Raw genomic sequence first — 24,792 nt, forward strand, 5'->3', positions numbered from 1 at the left:
TGAGAGGCATCTTCCTAATCCCTCAGCCCCAAAGAACTCCCCAAACATGAAAACTCTTCTTCCTACCAACTCCCTAAACTTGCCTTCTAATCTGCAAATTAGGCAGGCCTACTCACCAAAGGGAAGGGAGAAGAGAGGAGAGAGGAGGCGACAAAAGAAGGCACTGTGCTTAACTCTAGAAAAGTGAGACCCCCAGGAGAGCCTGGCCCCTACAGACTCAGGGAGGAAGTGCCCTACTCTTCCACATCCCCTCTCCTGACATCCTCTGCCCCAAACCTTTTGCTGGATCTTCTAAGGACCTTGGGAAACTGGAGTTGAGAGTTAAGCTTTGTGTATTTGCTTAGAGTAAACTTCAGCAACTCTAGAGAGAAGGTGGGATGTTACCAGGCCAGAAGGAGGAGGGGGAGAAAAAGAAACCATCAGACATTGACGTAAAACTAATTCACATCCACTGGTTTATTATTGATCACGGGGCATTTCACATCGACACTAAAATTCTTTATTGCAAGTTTTACAATAATCAAGTAAATTCAGTCCAAAAACACAATAACCACGATGGGGGGTGAGGTGGGGTGTTCTACCTATAGACTGCCTCTCTGAACTGAAAGTTCATTTTTATTTTCTTTTGGCTCCTCAAACTGAACAGCTCTGAGAGGCTCTCCAGATGCATTTAGCTTTGTCTGCTGTCTTCCCCCTTCTCCTCCCAGCTCCCCCCAACAATAATACAAAAGAACTTCATAGCTTTGTTCTCCTTAAAATGACTTCCCCCTCACTAACCTCCCCTGGTGCATTTTCAATGCAAAAGGCCTAAGGAAAGAGGGGGGGAAGGAGGAGGAGGAGAAGGAGGAGTACTGGCTTAAAAATCTCTTTCCTTTTTTCTTTTCCTCATTTCCCCTGAAATGCACCCAAACCAGACCATCACACCTTGTAATATATAATTTTTGCAGTTTTTTTTCCTTAAAAAATAAATAACCCCCCAAAATGGCCTTAAAACAAACAAACAAACAAACAAACAAAAAAAAAAACCAGCAGGTACCATGCTAAGACAACATCACATGCTTAAAAGGGTCCTTAACAGTGGAAAGGAGAGAAGGGCAGGGGGCTTGTTTGTTTATCTGTTTTGTCTGTTTGGAATTGACAAGGGGGAAGGTGGGAGGAAGAGAGAAAAGAACCAAAATATATATATATATTAAATTCTATAAATAAGAGTCAATTTGTGTGTGAGGGGAGGATGGGGGGCCTGGGATGGGGGCAGGGTGTGAGTTATGTTTTATAACCTGGTAATGTCCTCTGCCCGTTGCTGCTCCGGCGGCGTGGCGCTCTGGGAGTGGTCTTCAGAAGTGCCCGGGGTGGCTGCGGAGAGGGTGCTGGGCGCAGCGCCGGCCGGGGGCGCTGACCTGACTTTGGTGTTGGGGAGTCGGTGGTCCTTCTTCCATTTCATGCGACGGTTTTGGAACCAGATTTTGATCTGCCTCTCAGAGAGGCACAGCGAGTGGGCGATCTCGATCCTTCTCCTTCGGGTCAGGTAGCGATTGTAATGAAACTCTTTCTCTAATTCCAGGACTTGCTGCCGGGTGTAGGCTGTCCTCGAGCGCTTGGGTTCCCCTCCGTTATAATTGGGGTTCACTGAGGGGAGGGGGGGAAAGCAAATAGTGGGGTTCAAAGGCAGCAGGCTCCCCGCCCCCCACCCTCACCCCATCCTCAGCTCTGTTGGAACAGGAGGAGGGGGTGATGGAAATAAAGTCATCAAGCTAAATGGGTTATAAAGAAGTTGAAGGGAGCTGGAGACTTTGTAGTGTGTAATAAGAGGGGAATCCTCATTGTAACGACACTGAATTATTTATGCGCCCTTAGAAAGCGAGCATAGTTTTCACACATACATAACAGATCGTAGCACATGGCTCGGACTGCCCAGAGTAGCTAAGCCATAAAATTTATGGGGGATGTAATTACCCATTCTCGCTCGTAAATCCAGTTCAATTGTGCTAACCCAGAGTCGCTCCTGGAGAGAGAGGGGGAAGGAGAGAAAGGAGGACGGGGCCGGCGGGGGCCGAGGAGGGTGGGGAGCGCTGGGGAAGAGGGGAGGGGGAGAGCAAAAAGCAAAGTTGCCTACCCGTGCTAACGTGGATTTTTTTCATCCATGGGTAGACTATGGGTTGCTTGCTGGCGGCGCTGGAGGGATGGTCAGGGGCTGGCTGGCTGCAGGCTGGCGGGGCTGGGGACGGGGAGGCGGAGGCGCCCGAGAGAGGCGCCGGCTCGCAGAGCGGCTGTGATTTCTCGGGGTGATGGTGGCCCGCCTGGGCCGGCCCGTGGCCTCGCGAATTGCCCGGCCCCTGGAGACTGGTGCAGCTATACTGGCGCTCAGGGTAGCTAGGGCGCGGAGGCGGTGGTGGGTACAGCTCCTGATGGTGATGCTGGAATCCCGATTCCCTGGTCCGGCCGTAATATTCCGGACTGTGTTCAGGGATGTAGCTATTTTGCGAATATTCTTCGCATGGAGGAAATTTCGGATCGATGTAGTTAGAGTCCATCAAATACGAGCTCATGATCATTAATTTCTGGAGTGGAAAATAATTTTTCTCGCTTTGTCGTTTTTCTGCTCCATAAAGCCCTCCTACTAGCTAGCGACCCTGTAAAGTTACTTTCACCATGTGACTCCGCCGGCCAATCACACGGAGCAACCCAGTCCCCGGATAAGGAACCGAATCGCTTTATTCAAAATGTATCCAATTTTTTTTGTGTGTGGTGGTGGTGCTGGTGCTGGGGGGTGGTGGTGGTGATGTGGGGTTAGCTGGCAGGGGCTGGGGTGCCCCCAGTACACACCCCTCCGACTGACAACCCTCCCCTGCAAAAGGAGATGGGAAGCCCCCAGCTCCTTTCCAAAGCCTGGGCATTGGGAGGCTGTTGGGAGGCTGTGATTCAGCCCCCTCCCAGAGTCTCCCCTTGGATCTCCGGTGTACCCCTCGGGCCTCGGCTCCCGAGCTTTTCCAGAGGTCCCCATTCCTGGCGATCCTGTCTCAGTCTGTGTAGGTCACGGGGCAGCGCCCCTCTTTCGCAGGAAGAGGAAGTTGAATGAGGACTGGAGTGGAGGTTGGATGGGGAGGGGCCCAGGCTGAGCCCAGGAGGCTGGTGAGCCTGTGGTACCCCCACATCCAAGGAGACCAGAGTCCAGCCCTCTTCTCCATACACACTCACCCAACCCTCTGGCCAGGGGGCCGGCGAGGCAGGGTCCCAGCTGGACCGGGCAGGTAGAAGCAGCGGGATGCAAATGATTCTGACGTCATTTCTGGAGGTCTGGGGGTTGAGCCCCCCGCTGAAGAGAGACAGGAAGTGGTTGGCAAAAGCATAGTTCAGAAGCCTTGCCCTCCCCAAGTGCCCACTGACCCTCCCTGCCCAGCCCGGAGCAGAGGATCTCTTCCGCTGGCAGCTGTCTCTGCTCTCCATTCTGCCTGGCCTGCGGCTTTCTGACAACTACTTCCAAGGCCGGTTGCCGAGGACTTGGGGCAGGGGGGAGAGCACTCTGCCAGGGGCCAGTCCCCTGGGATGGTGCCCAGCCAAGGCCCTGGGAGCTCTTCTTTCTCCATCCCCACAGAGGGCAGACCTAGCTAGGAGGAAGGCCTGCGTGAGAAGAGCCTGCTTCCGGCCAGGGATTGTATCCATGTAACACATGTGTTTACATGTAAACACGCATCCCCAAGGGTCAGCTCCAGGCTGCCTTCCAAAAGCTGAGGGGTGAGCTCACGAAGCCGGGGAGGCTGGGCGGGACTTGGGGGTCTCCAGCCCATTCCTGCGCCCTCCCCTCTCTCTTGCCTCCCACCCACATGGAATAGCCTTGACGGTGGGGTGGCAGGGCCATGGAGGAGGGAGGGGGCAAGAAGACCTGCTTTCTGACACCCCCCCCCTCAGCTAGGGGTGGCCACGTCATGCCACCAATTCTAATTAACTGATCCCATAACTCAGAGTTGGGGGGGGGTGGCAGAAGGGAGAGCCCAGGGAGGGAGCTTGGTCCCCTTGTTGCACTTGATAACAATTATAGTTTAAAATCATAGCTTGCCGGGGCTCGGCTATATTTTACTTGATAACAATAAAAGTGACACATAAAGTTAACTGTTTATGTTTTATTTATTAGACTAAATCTGCCAGCGGTGGTAGGAGCGCTTGCCTCGTCGCTACAGCTTTTATAGGGCTGTAAAACGTCATAAATCAGTCTCGCGGAATCGCCCGCACTCTTTGTGTCGGCGGCGGCGGCGCAGGGCTGGCGGCCGCTGGCTGCCTGCTCCCTCCTTTCCACGAAAAGTCGTAATGTGATTTTTTTCCCCTCTGATTTTATTATTATGATCGCCGCTGTGATTAGTCAATCTACCTTTAATTCGCCGCCCTACGCTGCCTCCTCCCAGCCCAGCCTGGTTGACACTTGAATAAGTACCTTTTAAAACGGCATAACAACTATTTGAGGGTTTAATTAGAACATCTGCAATTAAGGGAATGAGGAGGGGAAAGGGAAAAAAATAAAACCGTTGTGAGAGGGAGGCTGAAGGCGGGAGTTTCCCAACCTGTCTCTCACCACCTTCGGGATGCCAGAGAGGGTTCTCATTTCCAAATTAGGGCTCACCCTAAGGCTGGAGAGCTGGGCCACAACCGATGCCCCAAAGGGCTGATTCCCCCTGCCTGGGCCCCTGGCCACCTTTCTTCCTGCCACATTCAAGCCCCCCTACCCTACTCTCACCAAGAGCCAGTACTTGGGAGTCCCTGGAAACCACTTGCCCAGAGGTCAGTGCCCACTCGCTGCCACTAGATGGGAGAGAGAACCAGAACTCCCTGAAAGCTGACCATCTCTTAGAGGCGATCCTCAAATTTCCAAAGTTGGTTGAGAACTCCTGCCCACTCTTATCCGGGACCCTCTGCGTGTGAAGATTGGCTGGTTTGGTTGGAAGAGGAGCTTGAGACTGTGAGAAGGTGAAGGCTGCCGCTTAGTTGGTAGTGATTCGGGGTTTATTATTGGTGCTGGGGGGTGGGTTAATTGCAAGTTGTTAGCAGTGCCAAAGGGAAACCAATGCTGACTGCTGTCCTACATAAAAATTCTGAACCCAGCCCCAGCCCCGCCACCTGGGAAGGGGCAGAGCTCCTAAGAGCTCAGGTAGGGCGGGGGAAAGGTTGCTGAAGGAGAAAGCCTTCCAGCCCCACCCCCATCCTCCCTTCTAGGCCTGCACCTGGATCAGGCTGCCCCACCCTATGCTGGCCAGGAATAGTCTCACCTCCACCTGGCTCCCCTCCTCCCAGCCCTCACTGTCACCTTCTACCAGCCCTGCCCCCGCCTCAACTTGCTTTTCTTCCTTCTTTTCACCCTCTTGGGCTTGCTAGGAAGTCCTTTCCAAGGCAGGGCCCATCTTACACCTCCACTCCCCAGGATTCTGAGCTCCTGTGGGTGGGTCGAGGGAAGGGGAGCACGAAACCCACTTTGGGCCAGTGAGTGTGGGTAGATCCAAGAGAGTTCAGATGCCTTCAACTGAATGTCAAGTCTATGTGCATTCATACTATTAATATTTATTGCTGTATTAAATGCCTCCTCATGCAGCCATAAATACATGGGAGTTTTCTTTCCAGGTTTGCACAGCTAACTTGACATTTGGGTCCAGAAAGTGAAATCTGGGAGATTTCCCCAAATTTGTCCACATGCATCTACATCATTTACCAAAAAAACTCTCTTTGGGCTTCTATATCTCAGTAGCAAGAAAGTCGCCTATCACATGAAGAAAACAGCAAGCCAGAGTCCGCTACACAGATACACACATACAAACATTTTCACCTGGATATTATTGCGAGCATAGAAATAAGATCCCTTCTGAGGGCTCCTGTACTTAGCATTAGCTTAATTGGTTGGGGGGGGGCACTAAAGCAGCTCTTGTCCGTGATGAATCCTTGTATCTCCTTTTGTGTTTCATCCTCCTGCCTCATCAGCCCAGGGATCTCCAACCCCTGCTCTGCCCTCTACCTCTCTCAGCCCCGATTTTATTTTTTTTATTTTTTCTGATCACCTTTTGCCAGCCTCCAAACAATCACTCTCCGAATGCTACCCGCATCCCTCCCCCCCCCCCATATTCTTTCTAAATCTTGATCTGGTTTCTCTTTCGGAAACGTACAAAGCGCTTCCCTTCTGACACCGCTGAAGAAAAATATGTGTCCATTGTGTGCGAGGCCTTATTGTGCCCGGATTACCATACTGACCGTTGGATAACCCATATTCCTCCCCTCCCCAGTAACAAGCTGCCGGCTGAGAGACCTCAGCGACTCCACTGATTCTCTGCTGCATTAAAATCTCACCTCTCAGACTCCCTGGATTTTCCTAGGGAGAAAAATAGTGAGAGCCAACTCAGGATTTGGAGGGCAAAGAGAGGGGGAAGTGAGGGTCATTCCTTTCCCCACTCTCAGAAGGGCAGGATGTGACTGTGTGCGCGCGCGCGTGTGTATATGGTTTTTGTTGTTGTTTTAGAGATTAAACATTGCAACACATCTCTTTCCTCTTCCTCAAATAAATTGACTTTTAGATGGTATACAATCAAGTAATTTATTTCATTTTTATTTTTTTTTCTCCAAGCAACTTGCAAACCCCAAACTAAAGCAAGGCTCCCATTTTCCCCTGCTGTGTGTGTATATGTATATATGTGTGTGTTTTGTCCTCTTCTAATGCCAGCAGGCAGGGCTAATGTATGCAAAAGAATATGCAAATACTTAATTGATTTTTTCTTAAATCTCTTGTCAGTAAAAGTAATGAATTGATCTAAAATGATTTTAATAACCCAGACGTGTCACCAGAAAATACTCAACCTTTTTTTTCTCCTGGAATCGCTTATAGTCTCAAAAAAAAAAAAAAAGCAATCATGGAATGTTAATTTGCCCCCCTTTAAAATATTAAAGATGAATTTCTCTTGTTTGTTCGGAGACCATAGGCAAGGTCCTCTTGTGAATTTCCCCCTCCTTTGCCTTCCTTGGAATTCAATTTTCCTCAAATCTCATTTAAAGTGGCTTTTTAAAAAGTGGCCGCATTTTAATATTGGTTAGACAGAGTGACCTGCATTTCACCTCGGGTGTTTGACTTGTTCCAATAGGTCACTGCCATGGGGTTATTGATGGGGAAACTCCATTGAAATTTGTCTCTTCGCAAATGGCCTTTAGATCTTCCAGTGAGTTCAATAACTAGTTATAATGTGGAAGGGGAAAAATGAAGGCCCTGGGCTAACGAATTTGATGTTTCATTTTTATGCTGGAGAAACTGTTAGTTAGAGGTTGGGTTCCCCATCCTCTTCTTTGCTTATCCTGGCCTTACTGACCCCTGCTCCCCACTCAGGATTATATCCTCTTTAAAACTGGGGTGGGGGTGTCCCATTCTCCCTTTGATGAAAGCTTTAATTCTTATTTTGGTTGTTATTGAAAAATTCTGACAGTGCTGCAGGAAGCTTGCGCTGCTGAGTATTTCTAACTTGAACTTTCCTGTTGGGGGTGGGGGTGAAAGGACTTTTAAAGCACTCTAAATGTGGTTTTGAAAGATTTAGGAATTAGGCTGGTTTAGGGTAGCTTCCAGAGAGCCGACCTGGTGCTCCCAGAATGGAGAAGCCGATAGGTAGGTGGGATTCCTTTTGGGGTTAATGAGGGCATTTCAAGATACTCTAATCTGTTCTTGGCCTCAGAGCTGCCAGGGACTCATGGGTTGAGGCACCCTGGACCAAGGAAGGCAGAGACAGAGAGCCAAGGATAGACCATGGAGCAGGCAAGAGAATCCTGGGTCTCCTCCAGAGTCAGAATTCATTCATGGGGACTTAGCCAGGTAACTGCTTGCTGAACTTCATAAGAAGGGTGCCTGGCAAAAGTCCAGTGCCCCAAAATGATGTGTTTTACTGGAGAAAGCAGAGGGGAAATGATTGGGGTGGGTGATGAAGATTTTATAAGGTATTCCCTTTTTTTCTGGAGTTCTTAAGGAGTGGGGGAGGAAAGGGCAGGGAAAGGGAGGAAAGGTCTTCATTTTATTCTTCCCAATTACAGCTAGGTTGGACAGCCAGTGACTTCTCCAAAGAAGCCTCTGTGAGAAAGGGCTGTGGAGAGCTCGTCTCTCAGGCTGACCCAGCCATACCCAATCATTACCATCATTAACCTCAATAACAAGAACATCATTCCTTCACAAACAGAGCTCCCTGCGTGCCTTCTTTCCCTCCTCCAAAAACTGTTTCCTTTCCTTCTCTGGGGTCCCTGGGACCCCTAAGGGATCCGGTTAGCTCAGGCCCAAGTTTCCCGTTGATAAGCCTACCCACATCCCTTCCAAGCCTCTGTCCTTAGATGAGTCATTCTAAAGGCAAGCCTGGATTCCTGGGTTGGGGGAATCCAGACGGAGGGGAACATGTAAGTGCCTGAAACTAGGGGACCACCTTCCTCTATCCCCTTAAACCCTGAGGCAATGTCTTGGTGCCACCTGCACTCTCAGACAAACTTGCCTGGACAGATCCGGGCACTCCTGGGATCTGGGGAGCTGTCTTGCACTGCGTGCCGCAACCCCATAAAAATGGGGGAGCCCGGGAAAGGCCCATCGGTCGGTTTCAGGATCCGGCCTGAAGGAGGACACACAGCCTGCTCTCCCCAGCCTAGCGGGAATCAATAGCGATCTGTGTTAAACCTCCCCGCAGCCCCTCGCGCTCCCGGCCGCGGCGGGCGAGCCCCATCCCCGGGCCACTCACCCGCCTCGGCCCACACCTTGGCCGCCTCCTCGGAACCCGGGACCCCCAACCTCGGGCCTCTCCCTCTCCCCGTTTTAATTACGTGATTGATTTTCGCTTTGGCCGCGTCGGGACGCCTCTGCCTTCAGACTGTTTAAAATTTTCGGCTCCCTTTTTGCATTTCCGAGTCCTCTTGAAGGGCCGTCATTTAGAGACTGGCCCTCGGGCGGCTGGGTCGGGGCTCGGCTGCTGCCTCGCTCTACACTCCAACGAAATGGTCCTCCGGGGCTGGGCGGCGCGGCCCGCTCTGCAGCCGGCCCACCGCGCGGGGCTCCCACACTGCGCTCCTGCCCATCCGCTCTGCTGAATTATTTTGTGCTCCATTATTCTCTGATAGAAAAATATTCCGGGTTGGAGTGAGCACTCCACGCCTGGGCTCGGAGCCGGGCTGCTCGGCTTTTTTGTGTTGTCTCTTCACCGGCATGAAGTGTGTATGTCTGGGAAGGTCAGGATGGAGACCCGAGGAAGCGCGGTGCCCAGGCTGCAGGCTCGGCGGGGAACTCCAGCCTCTCCCCCAAAAGACCTGGCCCCGCTGGCGGCCCAGAAGCGCCGGAGAAGCGGATTCGGCTGCAACTTTCCGCCACTCGGCCCGCGTGGGACCGCAGGGCCGGCCACCCCCAGCCCGCAGTGGGCTGTTGTTGGGTCTGATTTTCTCCCCACCCCCAGACAGAGGCCCCAGCACTCCGGCAGCCCCAGCGGGCACCCGAGCGGCCTCTGGGAGGAGGCACCCGGGTCGGCAACACGCGGGTCATCCCTACACCGGAGGGACCGAAGGTGAGGCGAAGAAAGGGGGAAAGGGGAGGCATTTTCACGAACGGGAAGACTAGATTTGGGGTGGGGAGAGGACGGGGAAGACGCGAAAATTTAAAAAGGAGCCCCTTTTCCCACCGTGGCTGACTTTCCCTTTCTCTCCTCCTCCGGACAAGAAAAGAAAAGAAACCCTCCTTTTTCCTTCTTAAACTGCTGGTCTCCTGCTTAATCTCTCATCTATTTACAAGTAATAAACACTTCTCTGATTATTCTCCCATGTCCTGTTCATTCTTTGATCTTTTCCGACGAGGCAAACTATGAGTTACTATTAGCCCTATTTTATGATTCTATTTTTCCCTCAGGGAGAGGAGGGAGTTGGGAATGTCTTTCTCACTGGGGAAGAAGTTCAAGGAAACTTGAGTTGATCACAACCTTCTCCCCTGTCCCCCACAACCTGCAACACCCCAATCCTTGCTCCCCCAGCCCCCCTTCCCCCGCGGCAATGTTGCCGGGTAAATAAGAGTCCGCCTGCCTGGCTATTAGAATTCTGGAGACGTTGGCATCTGTAGCAATCATTAGTCAAAGCCGCGGAAGCCGAAGGAGCCGAGGAGTTGGACAGAAAAAATCTTGGAAATGATATACAGGAGCCGCGGAGGCATCAATCCCCGGCCGATAAGAGCTCGGCTGCCGGGAGTGAGGCAGCCGCTTAATTGGGCCCTGGGCACCAAGAACAATTGGGGAGGAGGCATTTATGGGTAGGGCAGTGACCCTGGCACCATTTGGGCACCCTCCAAAAATAGTGGGAGCCTTGAACACTTTTCCCCAAATTTCAAAGGCCCAGTGTGTTGGGGAGACTCATGCTCCCCTCTCTCAACCTCTCCACCCTGGGAGCCAAGAGGAGCATTTATTCCCAGGTCTCTTCCCTTTTCTCTCCTTTCTTAGCGGCTGTTCTGGGAGGTACTGCAGGTTGGGGAGACTGGGCTGGGATTTCAAGTCACAGGGAAAGCCTGGAGAAGGCTGTGGTACCTAGAGTAGGTTTTCAGGAGGCTGCTAACTCCTTTGGACTCTTTTTGGTGGGAACCTTGAAGACAGCAACAGAATCACTCTGTTTAATAAGCAAAACAGCCAGAAGGATATTTGTTCCCTATCCCCAATAAAGACACTCACCTGATGTCTTTATTGACACAGAGGTAGACAGAGAGATGAATTAAGTTTATATCCTTCTAGAGGGAGATCTATGCCCATACATATAGATGCATGTATTATGGAACCATCTCTAAACATACTTTCAAATATTTAAGTTTGCAGCAAAACTGCAAAGACTATAAAGATCTCCAAATATATAGCTTCAAAATGTAGCTATTTTATGAGTTGGGGCTTTTGCATAAATCTAGATAAATTTTTCAAAATAGAGATTGAACAACACACTCAGAGTTTTTTTCCAACCAAGGGGGGAAAAAAAGCTCACCAAAATATTCATCCAGATATTTAGGGAGTGCTATACCAATACATCCCAGCCTATACATCCAGCACTATAGAGAGATTGGTAATGTGCACACAGAAATCTGACAGAGGACTGTTATGTTTACTGTGGATCTATAAATCTAAAGATCTATAAATCTGCATTTAAATGTGGAGTAGAGAGAGATGGAAAACATACATCCTATTATACATGGAGCGATCTATAAATATATTTTCACGTATACAGCTATGGAAGTGCTCAGCTCTCTATAAAGGCAGTGTATTTGCATCGAGCCTTAGGAATGAGGGAGATTCTCTGATGCTTGTGGGTTTGGGATGCCCCAACCCAGACTTCTCTGGGAAATGAAGGAGAGTAAACTGGAGCCTATGCAAGTAAGTGTTAAGAGGGCCCAGGAATTCATATAATCTATGGCCTCATTTCCAGCATACGGGGCATTTCTCTGGCTGTGGATAGGAGCCCTGATGTCTGGGCCTGAAAGCATCCTAACGATGTAGCCTGAACTGAGACAGAGGTAGAAGCCTCTTTACTTCTTTTCCCTTTAGCTCCCTAGCCCAAAGCTGGCAGAGGGACCCTTGAGAAGCAGGGGTGTCTTTAGGAGGGAAAGGGTCATTAACATTACAAAATGGAGCCATTTAGGTAAAATGCTTTTTTTTTTTTTTTGCTACAGTTCAGTTAGAAAAAAATTACAGTTCAGTTAGTGAGGAGACTGTGGGCTTTCACTCACACCCCAGCATGCATCTTAATTACATAAAACCCAGTCACTGACTGCAGAGAGTTTCCTTCATTCATATAATGCTAGATGATGCCTCAGTCCCATCCCCTCTCTTCATGAGCTCTCTCTCACACACCCGAACTCCCACCTTGTCAAGAAGGGGTTGGGGGCTCAGGAAATGCATCACAGTGAGACGGCAGCCCCACAAGAGAGTAGTGCCCCCAGGAGTCATGGTATCTACCACCAGGCTCAGAAACTGATTACCTTCCATGTTACTTGTTTTTTAACCGAGGGGTTGGGGGAACCAAAGTCTGCGTGGGCAAAAGAAAATGAAAGATGGCATGATTTTTAAATCTGGAATGTTAAGGAGAACTATGGCCATACCACCCAGAACATGCTGGATTTAGAGGGGTCAAATCACCAGTGAGCCCTTTTCTTATTGGAAGCAGAGGATTTGGGGGCCCCTGGACTTCCTTTGATTTTTCTGCTTTGGTTTACTGGGGAAAGGGAAGTAAGAAGGGCCCCAGGTGGGCTTGGGGAAGTGCAATCCAATCTAGTTGGCCAGTTTGGGGGAGAGTGATTTACAAAGCAAAAGCTCAAATGCTACTTCCTGAGAAGTCACCAGATCAAAACAACCTCCTCTAGGTTTTATGACCCACCACTACTCCCAACAGGAAAAGCACCCTCAATAAAGCCTCAGCCCACGCCCCCATCCTCCACCCAGAGGAGGGGGAGAGACACAATCCAAAATGAGGGACCTGGCCCTTACTCTCTTCATTCACACACACACACACACACACACACACACACACACACTGGGTTTTCCAGCCAGAAAATTAACTTTTTAAAGAAGTATTTTCTAGACAAAAATTTTCTCCACTATCTGAGCAAAGAAGCAGCCCTGAGATATTTGGAGTTTGAACCTGAAAAGTGGATTTGATCAGATAAGGATCTGGCCTCATGGTCCCACACTGCCTTCCAACCCCCCTACAACTCAACAGGCCAACAGGATACTAAAGATCACTGAGAGCCTGGCTGCCACCCTCTGTGGGGGCTGCTCCAGGGGTTTGGTTTTCCAGGGAAGCCGAAAGGAAGAAACTCAACAGTTGCTTAGGGCTTGAGGACATGAGTGTGGAGGGGGAGGACAAATGGTCTTCAGGCTGGGCTGATGGGAAGAATGGGGCAGGACAGGGACTGGGAAGTTAGTTTAAGGTCAGTTTACTGTGTCCCGCCTGGGCTTCTGACCTTTTTAATACCATACTTGGCCACATACATATACTTTTGTGTGTTCAGGTGTGATGTCCTGGGCCGGGGGCTGGAGAAGTGGGAATCTTTCAAGGACAGAACCTAGCCTCCTCTAACTCTGTCAGAGCTGTGACCCATGCAGAACTAAAGAGATCCCAGGGAATTAAGCCCACACGTTCCACCACCCCACCCCCCAATACGGGGCTGCACATGATGGGAGAACTTTCTCTGTGCTTGTGTCAGGTGGAGAGAAGTGGCCACCTTCCTGCACTTGCTCCCCAGCATACCTGGAGCCTTCTGGTCAACCTTTCATTGTAGCTTCTAAGGCCTGGTCATCAGAGGCTGAATAAGGTCCTAGATAGCCCAACTTCCCCAAGTCCTAAATTTCATCTCCCTCCCACTCCCATCTCCACACAGTGGATCTTCCTATCAGTGGAAGAAGAAAATGGATCCCAGAGTTCTTCTGTAGAACTCAAGGACAAAGAGATCTCTATTACTTCAGCTCCTCAGTCCAGACTCCTTGGGCTCCTGGAGCCCTATCACAGCAGTGAAGGGAGGTATCAGAACAGGTACACCATTCGGGTTTACAAAGACCCAATAAAAAGGATGAGATATTCCTGGCTCTCTAACAGCTAGCCTCTTCTTTAAATTGAATCTCAGAAAGCCAAAGAGCCCTAGCTTGGGGTCCTGAATCCAGATTCTCTCCCTTCTCCACAGCTAAGGGCTCCAGGGTCTACAATCCTACTGAGGAGGAGGCTCAGAGCAGCGCTTGTCTCTTAAGGAAAAGAAAGCACAGAACTCAAGCCCCAGACAATGATGTTTCCACTGAGAAACTCAACCCAAAATAATTACACGAAGAGAGGGAGAGGCAAAGAGACAGATAAGTTGACCTGGATATTAGGAGGGGCTGAGGCAATAAAAGCTTACTTCCCAGTGCCTGCTTAGAATGAACCAGCCACACACACCCCTTCTTTCCTTACTTTCATGGAATCTGGAAACTCCAGCATGAGAGATCCACACTAGAGGTGAGGATTGGTCTTAGACAAGATTACCACACCATCTACCAGGGAAAAATAAGTTTGTGTGCTCTAATTCTAGTTCATGAAAGAAGTCAATAGAATGGTAGGATTGAAGGTAACTTGGGAAGTGAGGGCCCATTGGTTTCTGAGAAGAGCTGCCCTCCCTCTGGCTTTTCATTCTAATCCTTCCCACCTGGCCTGTGGCATTGTCCCCAAATCAGCCCCACCTAGAAAGCAAACTACCACGGAGGTGCTGACAAAGCCCAGCTCGAACTGGGCTATCCCTTGACACCCCCAGAGGAGGGCTTGGAGGTCTGGGGGCACAACCCCTCAGACCTCCTGCTGCTCAGTCAGCTCAGAGGGCAGGAGATCAGGAGGGAGAAGGGGAGGTTGTTGGGGGGGAGCCGGCTGGTGGTGGAACTCAATCAGAAAATTAACCCTGCAACAAAGCCCTGGAAACTGGGGGATGGAGGATGAAATGCCTGGGTCTGGACCTGAAAAGCAAGTCAGTTGGCTCAGGGCCCAGTCCAAGTGTTCAGGAGACACAAGCACTCCTGCCATACACGCACACTGTCTGCACCATCAGATGTTTTTGCTCAGAAATAGTTTATCACCCATTGCTTACTCTGACCTAACCCATGTAAATATAAACACTAAAACCCACATCTTCAGTGGCTGTGTCCTTTGATAGCCATTGGCCAGGACAAAGCAGCAGCAGCAACAGCAGCAGCATCATATCTTGTTAAAAGAATGGAAAGGAAGGGGACTTAAATCCATCAACTGTTTCATATGAGAGCAGTGAGGCAAGGGTCCTGGTTTTCTGTGCTGATTCCCTTTTCCAGACTTGAAGTTATTCAACAAACTAAAGGTACCAAACACAACTTTCAAAAAGTCTCCACTATTGCTGCCTTCCCCAGCCATGCCAGAGGCACTTTGATAAAGCTAGTGACTTCTGGAGCATTTCCAGGAAGAAAATTGAAAGAGATCGCTTCTAATCACTCCACCTGTACTCAAGAGGATCAGAAGAGAATAAAAACAAAAAGGTGTGCAAGGTAAGTGTATAGGGAATAATCACAGAATTTGAATTCAGGGCTGGAGTTTGCATCCACACTCACTGTACAGCCTAATCAAAAGGGCATATCTATAAAGTGTAGGGAGTTGGGTAGGATCACACAGGAGAACATGGGAGTAATGCAGAGGATGCCCACACAACTTCCAGTCCCAGTACAATTGAGATTGACCTCAAAATACAACTTTGTTAGAACTAGAGGACAAAAGCCGAGGACTCCTAAGAGCTGGGTAAGGGACAGAGGGAAGGGGCTAGAATATTCTCAGCATCACTTATTCCCTTCACATCATAGAGAGGGAGGACCCAGAAACTAAAGAGGGTGGTGGGGAGGGAGGAAGAAGACAGCAGGAAAGGGTGAGACCCTTTTTGGCTGATTGGTTAGTGGAGGCCATGTGACCCTGCTTTGCACATTTCTGATTGGTTGCTTGACCTCTTCTAGGGTTAAAGACCTAGAAACAAAATTAAAAGCTTTCCAGGTTAGTTGGGGCACCTGATGGACTGCCTATCCCCTACTCCAGAGAAACCTCAGATTCCCGTGTGGGGGAGGGGTGGGAGAACCAAAAATTTCAAGACCTGTTGTACTACTACTTCCGTTTGTATTAGTCCTACAAAACAAAAGAAGAAGAAAAAAAAAAAAAAAAACCGCTGTGGCAAATTATTTGAGAGGAAGGATGATCTATTAAGGGGTGATATTTACATGGAACTTTTGAGCCTAAGAAACAGGAAAAGAGGATGAGGAAGTTATAGAAACCCTCCAAGAGATGCTATGTAAGTCTGTAAAACAGAAACACACTCACCCGGCTACACAGAGCTGACAGAACTAGGACTGAGATCTGGCCAAGAGTGGGGGAAGGTGGCCAGTCTTGCCTGGGTGTGGAACTTTGGCCCTGCTTAAATTCTTTATTGAAGACCACAGGCTCCCTGAGGTACTAGGGAGGCCAGAGGGAGGGGAAGAGTCAAGTTATAGACCAAGGGAAACTCCCATCTCCCTGCTGCTTGGATGGAAAGTTTCCAGAAACTCTCCAAATTGGACTAGTGGGGAGAAGGAGAAGGGAGGAGGGCTCATAAAGAACAGGAAAGTTAATTCTCCACTGGGCCACTGGAAAGAGTCCGTTGGGGTCCTACCACTTTCCCGGAACATAAAGGCTTGGGAGGCTGGTGGGGCAGGTGGGTTGTGAGGGACTGAGGACCCAGAGGGAAGGCTTCTGGACTTCTCCACCAAGGTGCCTGTGCTCCCCACACAGGCGACAGTCCCCTGGACCAGGGGATGGGGCTCCAGCTCTGACGCCCAGTGCCCAGTGTCTTTGGGTCTCTGTCCCCCTTCACCCTGCCAGAGTCTGCCTGGGCTCTCTGCCTCTGCTTGATGGCCTGCTTCTGCCTCAGTCTGTTGGGCAGCAGGGGCTCAGTAACAGTATCCTCTTCCAGTCACCCAACCGCATCTCTCCACACCGCAGGCACCCAGAGTCGGTAGCCCCCGAGGCAGTCAGTCCCTCCGGGCGGCTCACTCCCTCTCCCCATCCGCTCCCCTCCCCTTTCCCAGGACTTAGATGCTACACCCTCGAAGGGCCACCTTTTGGCCCTGCTTCAGAATCCCTGGCCGCTTCAGAGAACCTGAGTTCCTAGGTTGTCAGGTAGGATACGCACTCACAGGTGTGGAGGACACGTGCCTCCATGTCCGACGACACCTCTAGGAAGGAACATTCCTAGAAACTCGAAGGGAGCCCAAGCCTGAGACTGGCCCCAGGGTGCCAAACTCTTATTGGGTCCTGAAGGCTCCATCCCCCAGAGGCCACTCTCTCCTCAGAGCTGGGGGACTTCCCTGGCCAGGCTTAGTAAAAATGTTGCCTCCACTCCCACACCCATTTTATACTCCACTCACAGCAGGAGCCTCCTGGCCTCCTGGGCCTAGTTTTACCTCTGGCCAGTGCTGGGGACACCAGGAAAGATCTCATCAGCTAGAGGGAGAGGGAGGCAAGAAACCATACTGGCCCCAGACCAGCTAAGACCCCCAGACTGTGGAGACTGGGACAGCTGCCCATTTAGGCCTGGTGGTGAAGAAAGAAAGAATGTTTGGGGACCCCCCTGGGCTCCGTCCTCTACCTTTAAAATGCTTCTGCCGGTTCAGGTCGCAGGCTCAGTAGTCTCCAACTCTCCTTCCCTGCCCCCCTCCCCAGCTGCTCGCCCTGCCCGGACTCTGGGCCACTGGCCAAGGCTGAACTGGCCCCTCCCCAGGACAAGGGCCCCAGAGGCCCTTTGCGCTTGCGCCTAGAGTTTACACAGTCTTACAAACACCAAAGATCCCTGTGTCTGCCGCTGTCTTTTTTCCCAATTGAGAAGGGAAAGGGGGTCAGGGAGACCTAGTGAAGCTCTAAAGAATCCAAGTCTCTCTTTACCCCAGTTAACTTGCATTTGGAGGAACTAAGGGGCTGGGAGTGGGGAGGGCTGGTCTGAGGAGACAAACTCCCCCATCCTTCTACCTCCCAGCGGCTTCTCCTCTTTCTCTCCCACCATGGCCTGGGGAGGCCTTCTTCCCCTCCCCTTAATGAGTGGGAACTGCCTCCTATCAGGAGCGGGGTGGGGGGGGGCATTAAGTAAATGGGAGAAAGGGTCAGAGAGAGAGAAAATTAACTTACAGCGTTCGCCTGGGATTCATTTGCGAAGATGTAACCTCTCTCACCATCATCCCCAGCGCCGTAATCCCCTCTAACTGCCAGGCCCTCTGTCCTAGCATTAAACCTCACCAGCAGCTGCGTGGCTGGACAGTTAAGATTATATATGATGTAAATATATTGTGGGTTTGTCAGCTCTCCCTACACCATAAAACTTGGTTTAATGACATCACGTGGTCCCCCAAGAGCCACTCACGGGCTTGCCTTCAGGCCATTCACATAAATAACCTCCAAAAGTTTCAAACTCCTAAATTCACATAGAAGCCGTGCGTATTTCTCTAATGCTCAGTTACACTAAAAAGCCCTTTTGCTCCTCCTTTGCCCCACCCCCACACCCCCCTTCCAGGGTGGGGAGGGGGGGAGGGGTGGATCCTTAGTTATTTATTTATTTACTTACTTATTTCCATAAGGACCTGTCGCCTTCAAGGTCGTGTTGATGTTTTTCTTCCTCCTATTTTTTTTTTTTTCCTCCTCTATCCTCTAATTGCTCAGAGTGGGCCGTGTACCCCTCTTCCCACTCCCCCGGGAAGGTAAGTCATGTTTCTTCCCCTTCTTTCTCCCTGCCAGAGGGGGTGGGTTCCAGGGTAGAGTGGAGAAGCAGGCTCCGTGGTCTCTGGTCAGACCCAGAAGCCCCTCCACTAACTCCCCCAGAGCAATACCAAACTCTGATACTTGAAGATTGTTCTAGGAGGTTGGCTGGTGGGGGAACCTCCCCAGACTCCAACGCAGAGGCCCCCGCTCACGGTGAAAGCAGGGGTCTGGGCCGCACCCACTCCCAGTGCAAGGGAGTAGATTTGTGGCCTCTGTCTAGGTTATGGTCGCTGATGCCGCTGAAGCAGAGGCTGGGACCTGAGCGCAGGCCTGCAGACTGTGACAGAGGGTGGAAAACTGGCTGGCACGGCGCTGTCTACCCAAGTCCTCCAGCTCCTCCAAGGAAAGAGGCCTAAACCCTGTGGGGAGAAGGCATGTGTGCACCCTGCTCAGCGGGTCTGTCACACTGCCTCCACCCCTGGTTTTCCCCCTGGGGTGGTGCATCCCTCCCCCACCATGCCGCCAACGGGGAGGAAACACACAGCCTCGCCCCTGGCAGTCAGGGAGGCTGGGGTGGGTGCTGGTGGGTGCCACGGCCTCTTTCTTAGTTAACTGTTACCCACTGGAGACGCCAGTGCTTCTCCATGCTTCACTGCTCGCCCAATAGTTTTACTCAGCATGGAGAAAAAATTAAAATAACTCCCTGAAGAAAATCACACATTTTATTTGAGAGGAAGGGGGCTTGAGAGAGATGAGTTGGTGCTAGGCTGGGTTGACTGCTGTAAGCTACTGGAAGAGAGATGTTAGGGTGCCCTAACCTGGTCTGAGTGCTCTGAGGGTGTAGCCAGGGGTGCAAGAAACTTGTGTAAGACCGCCTATGTGTTAGGCATGGAGTGAGGCAAGGCTCTTGGATCTTTCAAAAAAAAAAAAACAGACTGGCAGCTTAGGCAGTAGGATGCAGAGAAGTCCGTCCTTATAATAAATCCAAGCAGCATCAGCATTAATAATCATAAATATTCCCCTTCCCCTTCCCCCTCCCCAGATCCTCTCTGCTCCCTCTCCCTCTTGGCTGCTGGAACAGCCTCCGAGCCCACCTCCCGAACTGGCCCCCGCCCCCCAGTGTGGGGGGTCTAGGCTTGGCTCCAGGAAATTACCCCGTCGTGGGAGGCAGGAGAGGAAATGCAGTAAAGTTTTATGGACCCTTCCCACATTTGTTTCTCCTGTAAAGTACTTCTTTCCTTCATCCCATCCCAGGAGCCTAGGGCAGAGCAGTTCTGGGCCTAGGCCAGCCTCAAGCACCACCTGAATTATCTGCGTTTCCCCCTTCTCTTTAGCTCCCCCTCCCCCTCCACACAAAATCTCTGAGACTGAGATAAATGATGGCGGGCCAACAGACGCGACTCAGGCACTGGTCTATGCAGCTCCTTTCCCAGCTAATTGTCTGCATAGCCCTAGGCTCTAGGAGGTGGGGAAGACAATCTGAACCTTTCCGGCCAGGCAGGTACAAACTGCAGGTTGCCCCACTGCTTCCCCTCACCCACCCAAAGCTCACACACTTCCTCCTGCAGTACCCCTCTACCAAGCAGTACCAACTCTTTCTGAGCATCGTTTGGGGGACCAAATAGGCCCCTAGACTGAGAGCTCAACCCTTCCTCTATGTCCAGCGAGGCCCCTCAGGGACCACCTAGCCTTGAGAGAGCTCTTCACAGGCTCAGGATGGCCTGAGTCTGAGCACCTGGGAGCCAAGGATCCCTGGTCCCTGAAGATTAGCTCTGGCATGCAATGCGTGCAGCTGCCAGTCTAGAGGCCTCAGATTCACCCAGTCAAGGTGGGAGTGGGTAAGGGGGCCTGAATGTCTGGGACAGCCACAGCATAGGAAAAGGCAGTAGAGACAGTTTGGGTGCCCTCCCCTTCCCCAAGAGGTTCTTCTTGAAGCCAGGGTTAGGAAAGGAGCTCCGTTTCACCTGCCTCTACTCAATGCTCCTAGACTCTCCTAAAATTCTTTTGAAGGAGCCGCTTGAAGGCTGTGGGCCTCCCCCAACACCCCGCAGCCCATTTAGACACTTTTCCCAATACATGTCCCCCAAACAGAGAGGAGCCGCTGTATCTTTCGTCCTGTTCTCTCTTTGTCTTTATTTGATATGACAAAATATAGTTTCAGGAAAGATGTGGAGTTAATAAATAGTTGGACAATAGCGATGGGCAGAAGGACACCGAAAGTCGTGGCAAAAGACTACTGGGCAGCCAGGAGCCTCTAGGACCTTTGTGGGGTCTAGTAGCAGGGAACCCCAATAGTTGAGCTAGCTAGCGGTCTGAGGCCGGGGGCCTGAGAGGGCATGCAGAGAGCGCAGGCTGGACAGGTTTCCGGGTTTTGGGGTTGGGGGGTGCAGGTTTAGAGAGCTTAGGGCAACCGAGGGGGCCCTAGGCAGACAGTCATCTCCCCCTTTCATATGCAGATTATTTTTAAAAATGAGCATCGAGTTGAGTGGCTACAAAGAAGCACCCCGAGATGGTGCCGGGGTTTGCCAAGTACAACCATGCTCTCACCAAGCCGGCAGCCTGCCTGGCCCGCCTAAGCCGGAACAAAGGAGAGGGCGAGGCCGCAGGGTCCGGGCGTGGGGCCTGCCGCGCCGGCAGGGCCCACCTGAACCCCGGAGGCCTACGCTGGGGCAGGAATTCTGAGATGCGGCCCAAGTCAGGTTCGCTCAGCACCAGCTCCTGTGCCACAGCCGTCTGAGGGTCCCCTGCGGAACTTGCCCCGGCCCTCGGTGCTGAGCAGAACTGAAGGGAGTCCGGTCGGCGCGGGTAGCCCCGCAGGGAACCTGGGGTCGGTGGGGATGAGCAATGCCAAGGGAAAGAGCTTTTGTCTGAGGTGGGGAACCGGCGCTCCAGCCCCCGTTCTTGCCCCCAAGATATCTAGAGAGGAAAAACCGACAGGGAAAGGCGAGGGACCGAAGCGGGCTCGGGGTGCTCTCGGCGGGCCTCCCCGGTGCCTCTAGAGAGCCTCTTTGCTTTTCATTTTGGAATCTTTCTTCCACTTCATCCTGCGGTTCTGGAACCAGATCTTGATCTGTCTCTCGTTGAGACACAAGTTGTTGGCGATCTCTATGCGCCTGCGGCGAGTGAGGTAGCGGTTAAAGTGGAATTCTTTTTCTAGTTCCAGAGTCTGGTAGCGCGTGTAACTGGTTCGGGACCGCTTGCCGTCCGTCTCTGGAATATAAACCCCCCCAAGCCAGGAAGGGGTGAATAGCGTGCAGCACCCCAGCGTCCCCATCCCAGCCCCAGGCCCCCACCCGCGGCCAAAGGGAGAAGACGCGAGCGGGGCCGGACAGGCCCGGCGGGCCGCAGGCGGGCCCGGCCCAGCCCAGCCTGGCCCCGGGAGAGGAGCCTCCGCCCAGGCAGGAAACTTTCCGCCGCAGCCTTCACTCAGCAGCCGGAGGGGCTGGGGGTTGGGGGGAGAGGGAGACCCAGGCTCGGACCGAACAATAAGCACCCTCGAGATCCGAGCACCGGGGACCCCCCTCCCGCCCCTCCCGAGTCGCTGGAATCCTCCGGAGCCTCAAGCGGCGGCCGAGCCGACTCCGCAGGGGAGGGAGGAGGGACCGCGGGGGGATCCCCGCTCTGGAGCCCCGCGCTCCTCACCCTTCAGATCCCTCTATTTTTTTAACTCCCTCCCTCTCCCCCAAAAATTGAATATTGCCTTTTATACACGTTTTGTTCCTATGATCCAATTATGTCGTCGTAAATTTGGGCGCACACAGCCTCTAAGCCTTTTAGTGGACAGTTTTACGAGCCATTGATGCCTGGATCGTAAAATTTATGGCCGCAGGTTTTTTTTCTTTATTTGCCCCGCATGGCCTATAAAACCCAGGCGGACCCGAGCGCGCAAAATGAAGTCCTAAAGTTTACCGTGGCTCATGTGCAGTTTGGTCATCCACGGGTAAATCTGTGGCGCGGCCGGTGGCTGGCTCAGTCCGGCAGGCTGCCCTGTCTGCGCCTGCTCCTCTTTGATCTCCCCACTGCTCTTAGCTCGCTCCTCCAGCGCTGGGCGAGCCGCCTTCTGACTGTACATCCCGGGGTTCAGAGGAGCCGCTTCATCTCTGCCCAGAGCGTGTCCCGGAGCGGCTGCGGCGCTGCAGGCGGGGCGGTCGGGGTGAGCCCGGGGGTTGGCAGCCATGTCTACCCCGTGGAGAGAGTTGGAAGGCGCAGGCGGTGGGAAAGTGATGCTTAAGTCCAATCCGCCGTAGCAGTACCTGGATGCCTGCACCTCTGAGGCCGATCCATAGTTCCCACAAGTTTGCATGTTATAGGCAGGGATATTGGGGCTCTGCTTATAGAATGAATTGGCTACGTAGGAGCTCATGGCGGGGAGGGCCCAAAAAAAATTTCTGCACCCTTTTTGATTAAGGGTGATTTGTGACTCTTTGAAGTTGAGGGGTTTTTTGTTCTCCAAAGTGCACAATTTATAGGTGGAGATATCTCTTTCTTTATCCTATGCGCTCTTCCCAAATAAGGGAGCCTTAAATAGAGTCACGTGACTCGAGCGGCCACTCATAAATTTGGCTTGATGACCTCCGGGAGGTTAGTGATGGAAGCCGGCGAAACGCATCTTGATATGTTGGCAAAGCCCAACCAAGGGGGAGAGGGAGTGAGAGAGAGAGAGAAAAAGAGAAGGGGGAGAAAAAAAAAAATGGTTCTTGGAATTGGGGGGTAGCCGGGACAACAAGCCCACAGCGACACCTGGTGCTTACTTGGAGGAATTGCATCCTGGCTCGCTGGCTGGCCTTCAGGCCTCTCTGGATTTTCTACCCTGTAGAGGAGAAGCTGGGTGTTGCTGCAATAAACTCCAGAAATGGCCTTTTAAATTGTATTTAATTTTAACGGGAGATAAGGCTTCACCAGGGTGCGCAGAGCGTTTTTTGGTAACGGATAGTCCCATCCTCCACAACCCTAGGGAGTTTCAATGTTCAAAAATGGCTGAGAAGGGGATTGAGGTAGGAGAGCCCCAACCCAGGTTGGAGGTGCCTTATCTCAGGTTCTCTAAATCAAGGGTCCAGGTGCCTTTCCTTTGAGGCCCCAGAGCCCTGATACCACTGAGGAGGTGCCTATCAGACTGAGAAAGTGAACCCAGCCTCTGGAGAGGTAGACAGGATGCCCATGAGGAGTGGTCCTGGGTGGACAGAGCTAGATAGAGGGCTCTTGGGATTAAGATTGCTGGGGACTTTGGGGGTGAGCCTGGAGGTAAGGAACCAGGGGAAGATAGGTAGTCCTCCTCATCATGCCAGGGACTCCAGAATGACATCAAGGCAATTTTCAATTGTGTGTGGGGGTGGGTGAGTGGCTAGCTGCATAGGTAAAGAATCAGACACAATGAACTGGAGGACTGCTCTGCATCCCTGTGTATGACCCTCGTGTGGTACCCATGCCAAGTATTTTGGGTGGAAAATATATGTTCATTGAGGGAATGGAGAAGCAAAATCCAAGCTTCCACAAATATTATATGAGCAGGGCAAAGGAAGAGGCCTGTTTTGTGCCCTTTGGGGAAAAGGCCTCTGAACTAGGCTTTCCAGGGACCTGGGTTCAGAAGGTCCAAGGGAGAGCAATTTCTGAGCTATCTGGAGGTCTCCCAAAGGACCTGGCTGGGGCAGGGGGATGGGGGTGGGCAGGGCAGGCGCCTGGGCTACCTTCACAGCCTGACACCAGGGCCTCGGCAGCCATTCGGCCCCTTTCCGACCCCCCTCCCCTAGCCCCAAGTCTTATTCTTTCCTGCCTGCCTCTCCCCAGGAAATCTCCGCCCCTGCCAGGAGAAGCCCCCCTTCGGCCCCCCCGCTGGTGGAGGCGCTGGAGGGGGCGCTGGCGAGGATCTGGAAGGTCTGGAAAACTCTGGCGGATTTTTTTCCCTCCGGGAGACCCCCTCAATACCTCACCCCCTACATCCACTCAGGTTTCTCTGGCTGGGCTTTGGAAAGACGGCCTGAGCTGGGGAAAGGCTAGGGTCTGGCTGTGCTCCTCACTGGTCTAGTTTGAGGGGAGAAGAAACAGTAAGGAAAAGACTGGGGCTGGAGAAGTAAGGAAGAAGGAATTTGGTCCCGGCCACGTCAGGAGTCCCAGAGCAGGCGAGAGCTCAGTTTCCAGGCTTTCTTTTCTGAGATGTCCTTGAATCGCTCAGACCCTGCCGAAGGACTCAGATCCCGGCGGTCTTCTTTTTCCCCTCGGCTCTCCGCCTCCGCCACGTTTCGCAAGAATCCTGGCGCGGGCCGGGGGCTGCCTTGCTGGCTCCGGCGCCTCCCTCCCTACTCTGGGGAGTGGGCGGGGGCGACCTGGGGCCTGGATGATGCGGCCTTTCTGGGCTTTGGGGGTCCGGGGTTCAGAAGCCGAGGACCCCAAACTACCAAAGGCAGGAAGAAAGGCCTGTGTGGGGCCGGAGACCAATGCGGCCAACCCGGGGTCCCACTGTACCCCCAACCAAACCCATGCGGCCTTTTTTTTTGCGGTTTGAGTGCGTTGCTCTGCGTGGGGAGCCCGGAGAGGCCTCCCAGCCCCCAGTGCGAT

The 24,792-nt window shown here is 52.2% G+C and overlaps 2 protein-coding genes across 5 annotated transcripts in view; both read right to left on the minus strand.

Moving 5' to 3' along the window:
• Positions 1-454: 454 nt before the first annotated feature.
• The window catches only part of HOXC4 (homeobox C4), a 37,689-nt gene continuing 13,351 nt past the window's right edge, over positions 455-24,792 (minus strand). The window contains exons 1-4 of one of the 4 annotated variants that reach the window (XM_061126523.1): positions 17,674-17,831; positions 3,196-3,313; positions 2,114-2,558; positions 455-1,626 (exon numbers count right to left, since the gene is read on the minus strand). In XM_061126523.1, the coding sequence (XP_060982506.1) occupies positions 1,271-1,626; positions 2,114-2,558; positions 3,196-3,313; positions 17,674-17,771 (1,017 nt within the window). In that variant the 5' untranslated portion in view covers positions 17,772-17,831 and the 3' untranslated portion in view covers positions 455-1,270. Of the gene's footprint in view, positions 1,627-2,113; positions 3,314-17,140; positions 17,234-17,673; positions 17,832-24,792 lie in introns of those variants that run through there. The other 3 variants (XM_061126542.1, XM_061126521.1, XM_061126533.1) reach the window with 3 other exon arrangements.
• Positions 19,806-22,964, minus strand: HOXC5 (homeobox C5). Its single transcript, XM_061126599.1, has 2 exons — positions 22,150-22,964; positions 19,806-21,450 (listed from the first exon to the last, which is right to left on the minus strand). Exons 1-2 carry the CDS (start codon positions 22,601-22,603, stop codon positions 21,236-21,238), a joined length of 669 nt encoding a protein of 222 aa, XP_060982582.1. The 5' UTR covers positions 22,604-22,964; the 3' UTR covers positions 19,806-21,235.

The sequence above is a fragment of the Dama dama genome, chromosome 3 (assembly GCF_033118175.1).
Source record: "Dama dama isolate Ldn47 chromosome 3, ASM3311817v1, whole genome shotgun sequence".
NCBI classification, from domain to species: Eukaryota; Metazoa; Chordata; class Mammalia; order Artiodactyla; family Cervidae; genus Dama; species Dama dama.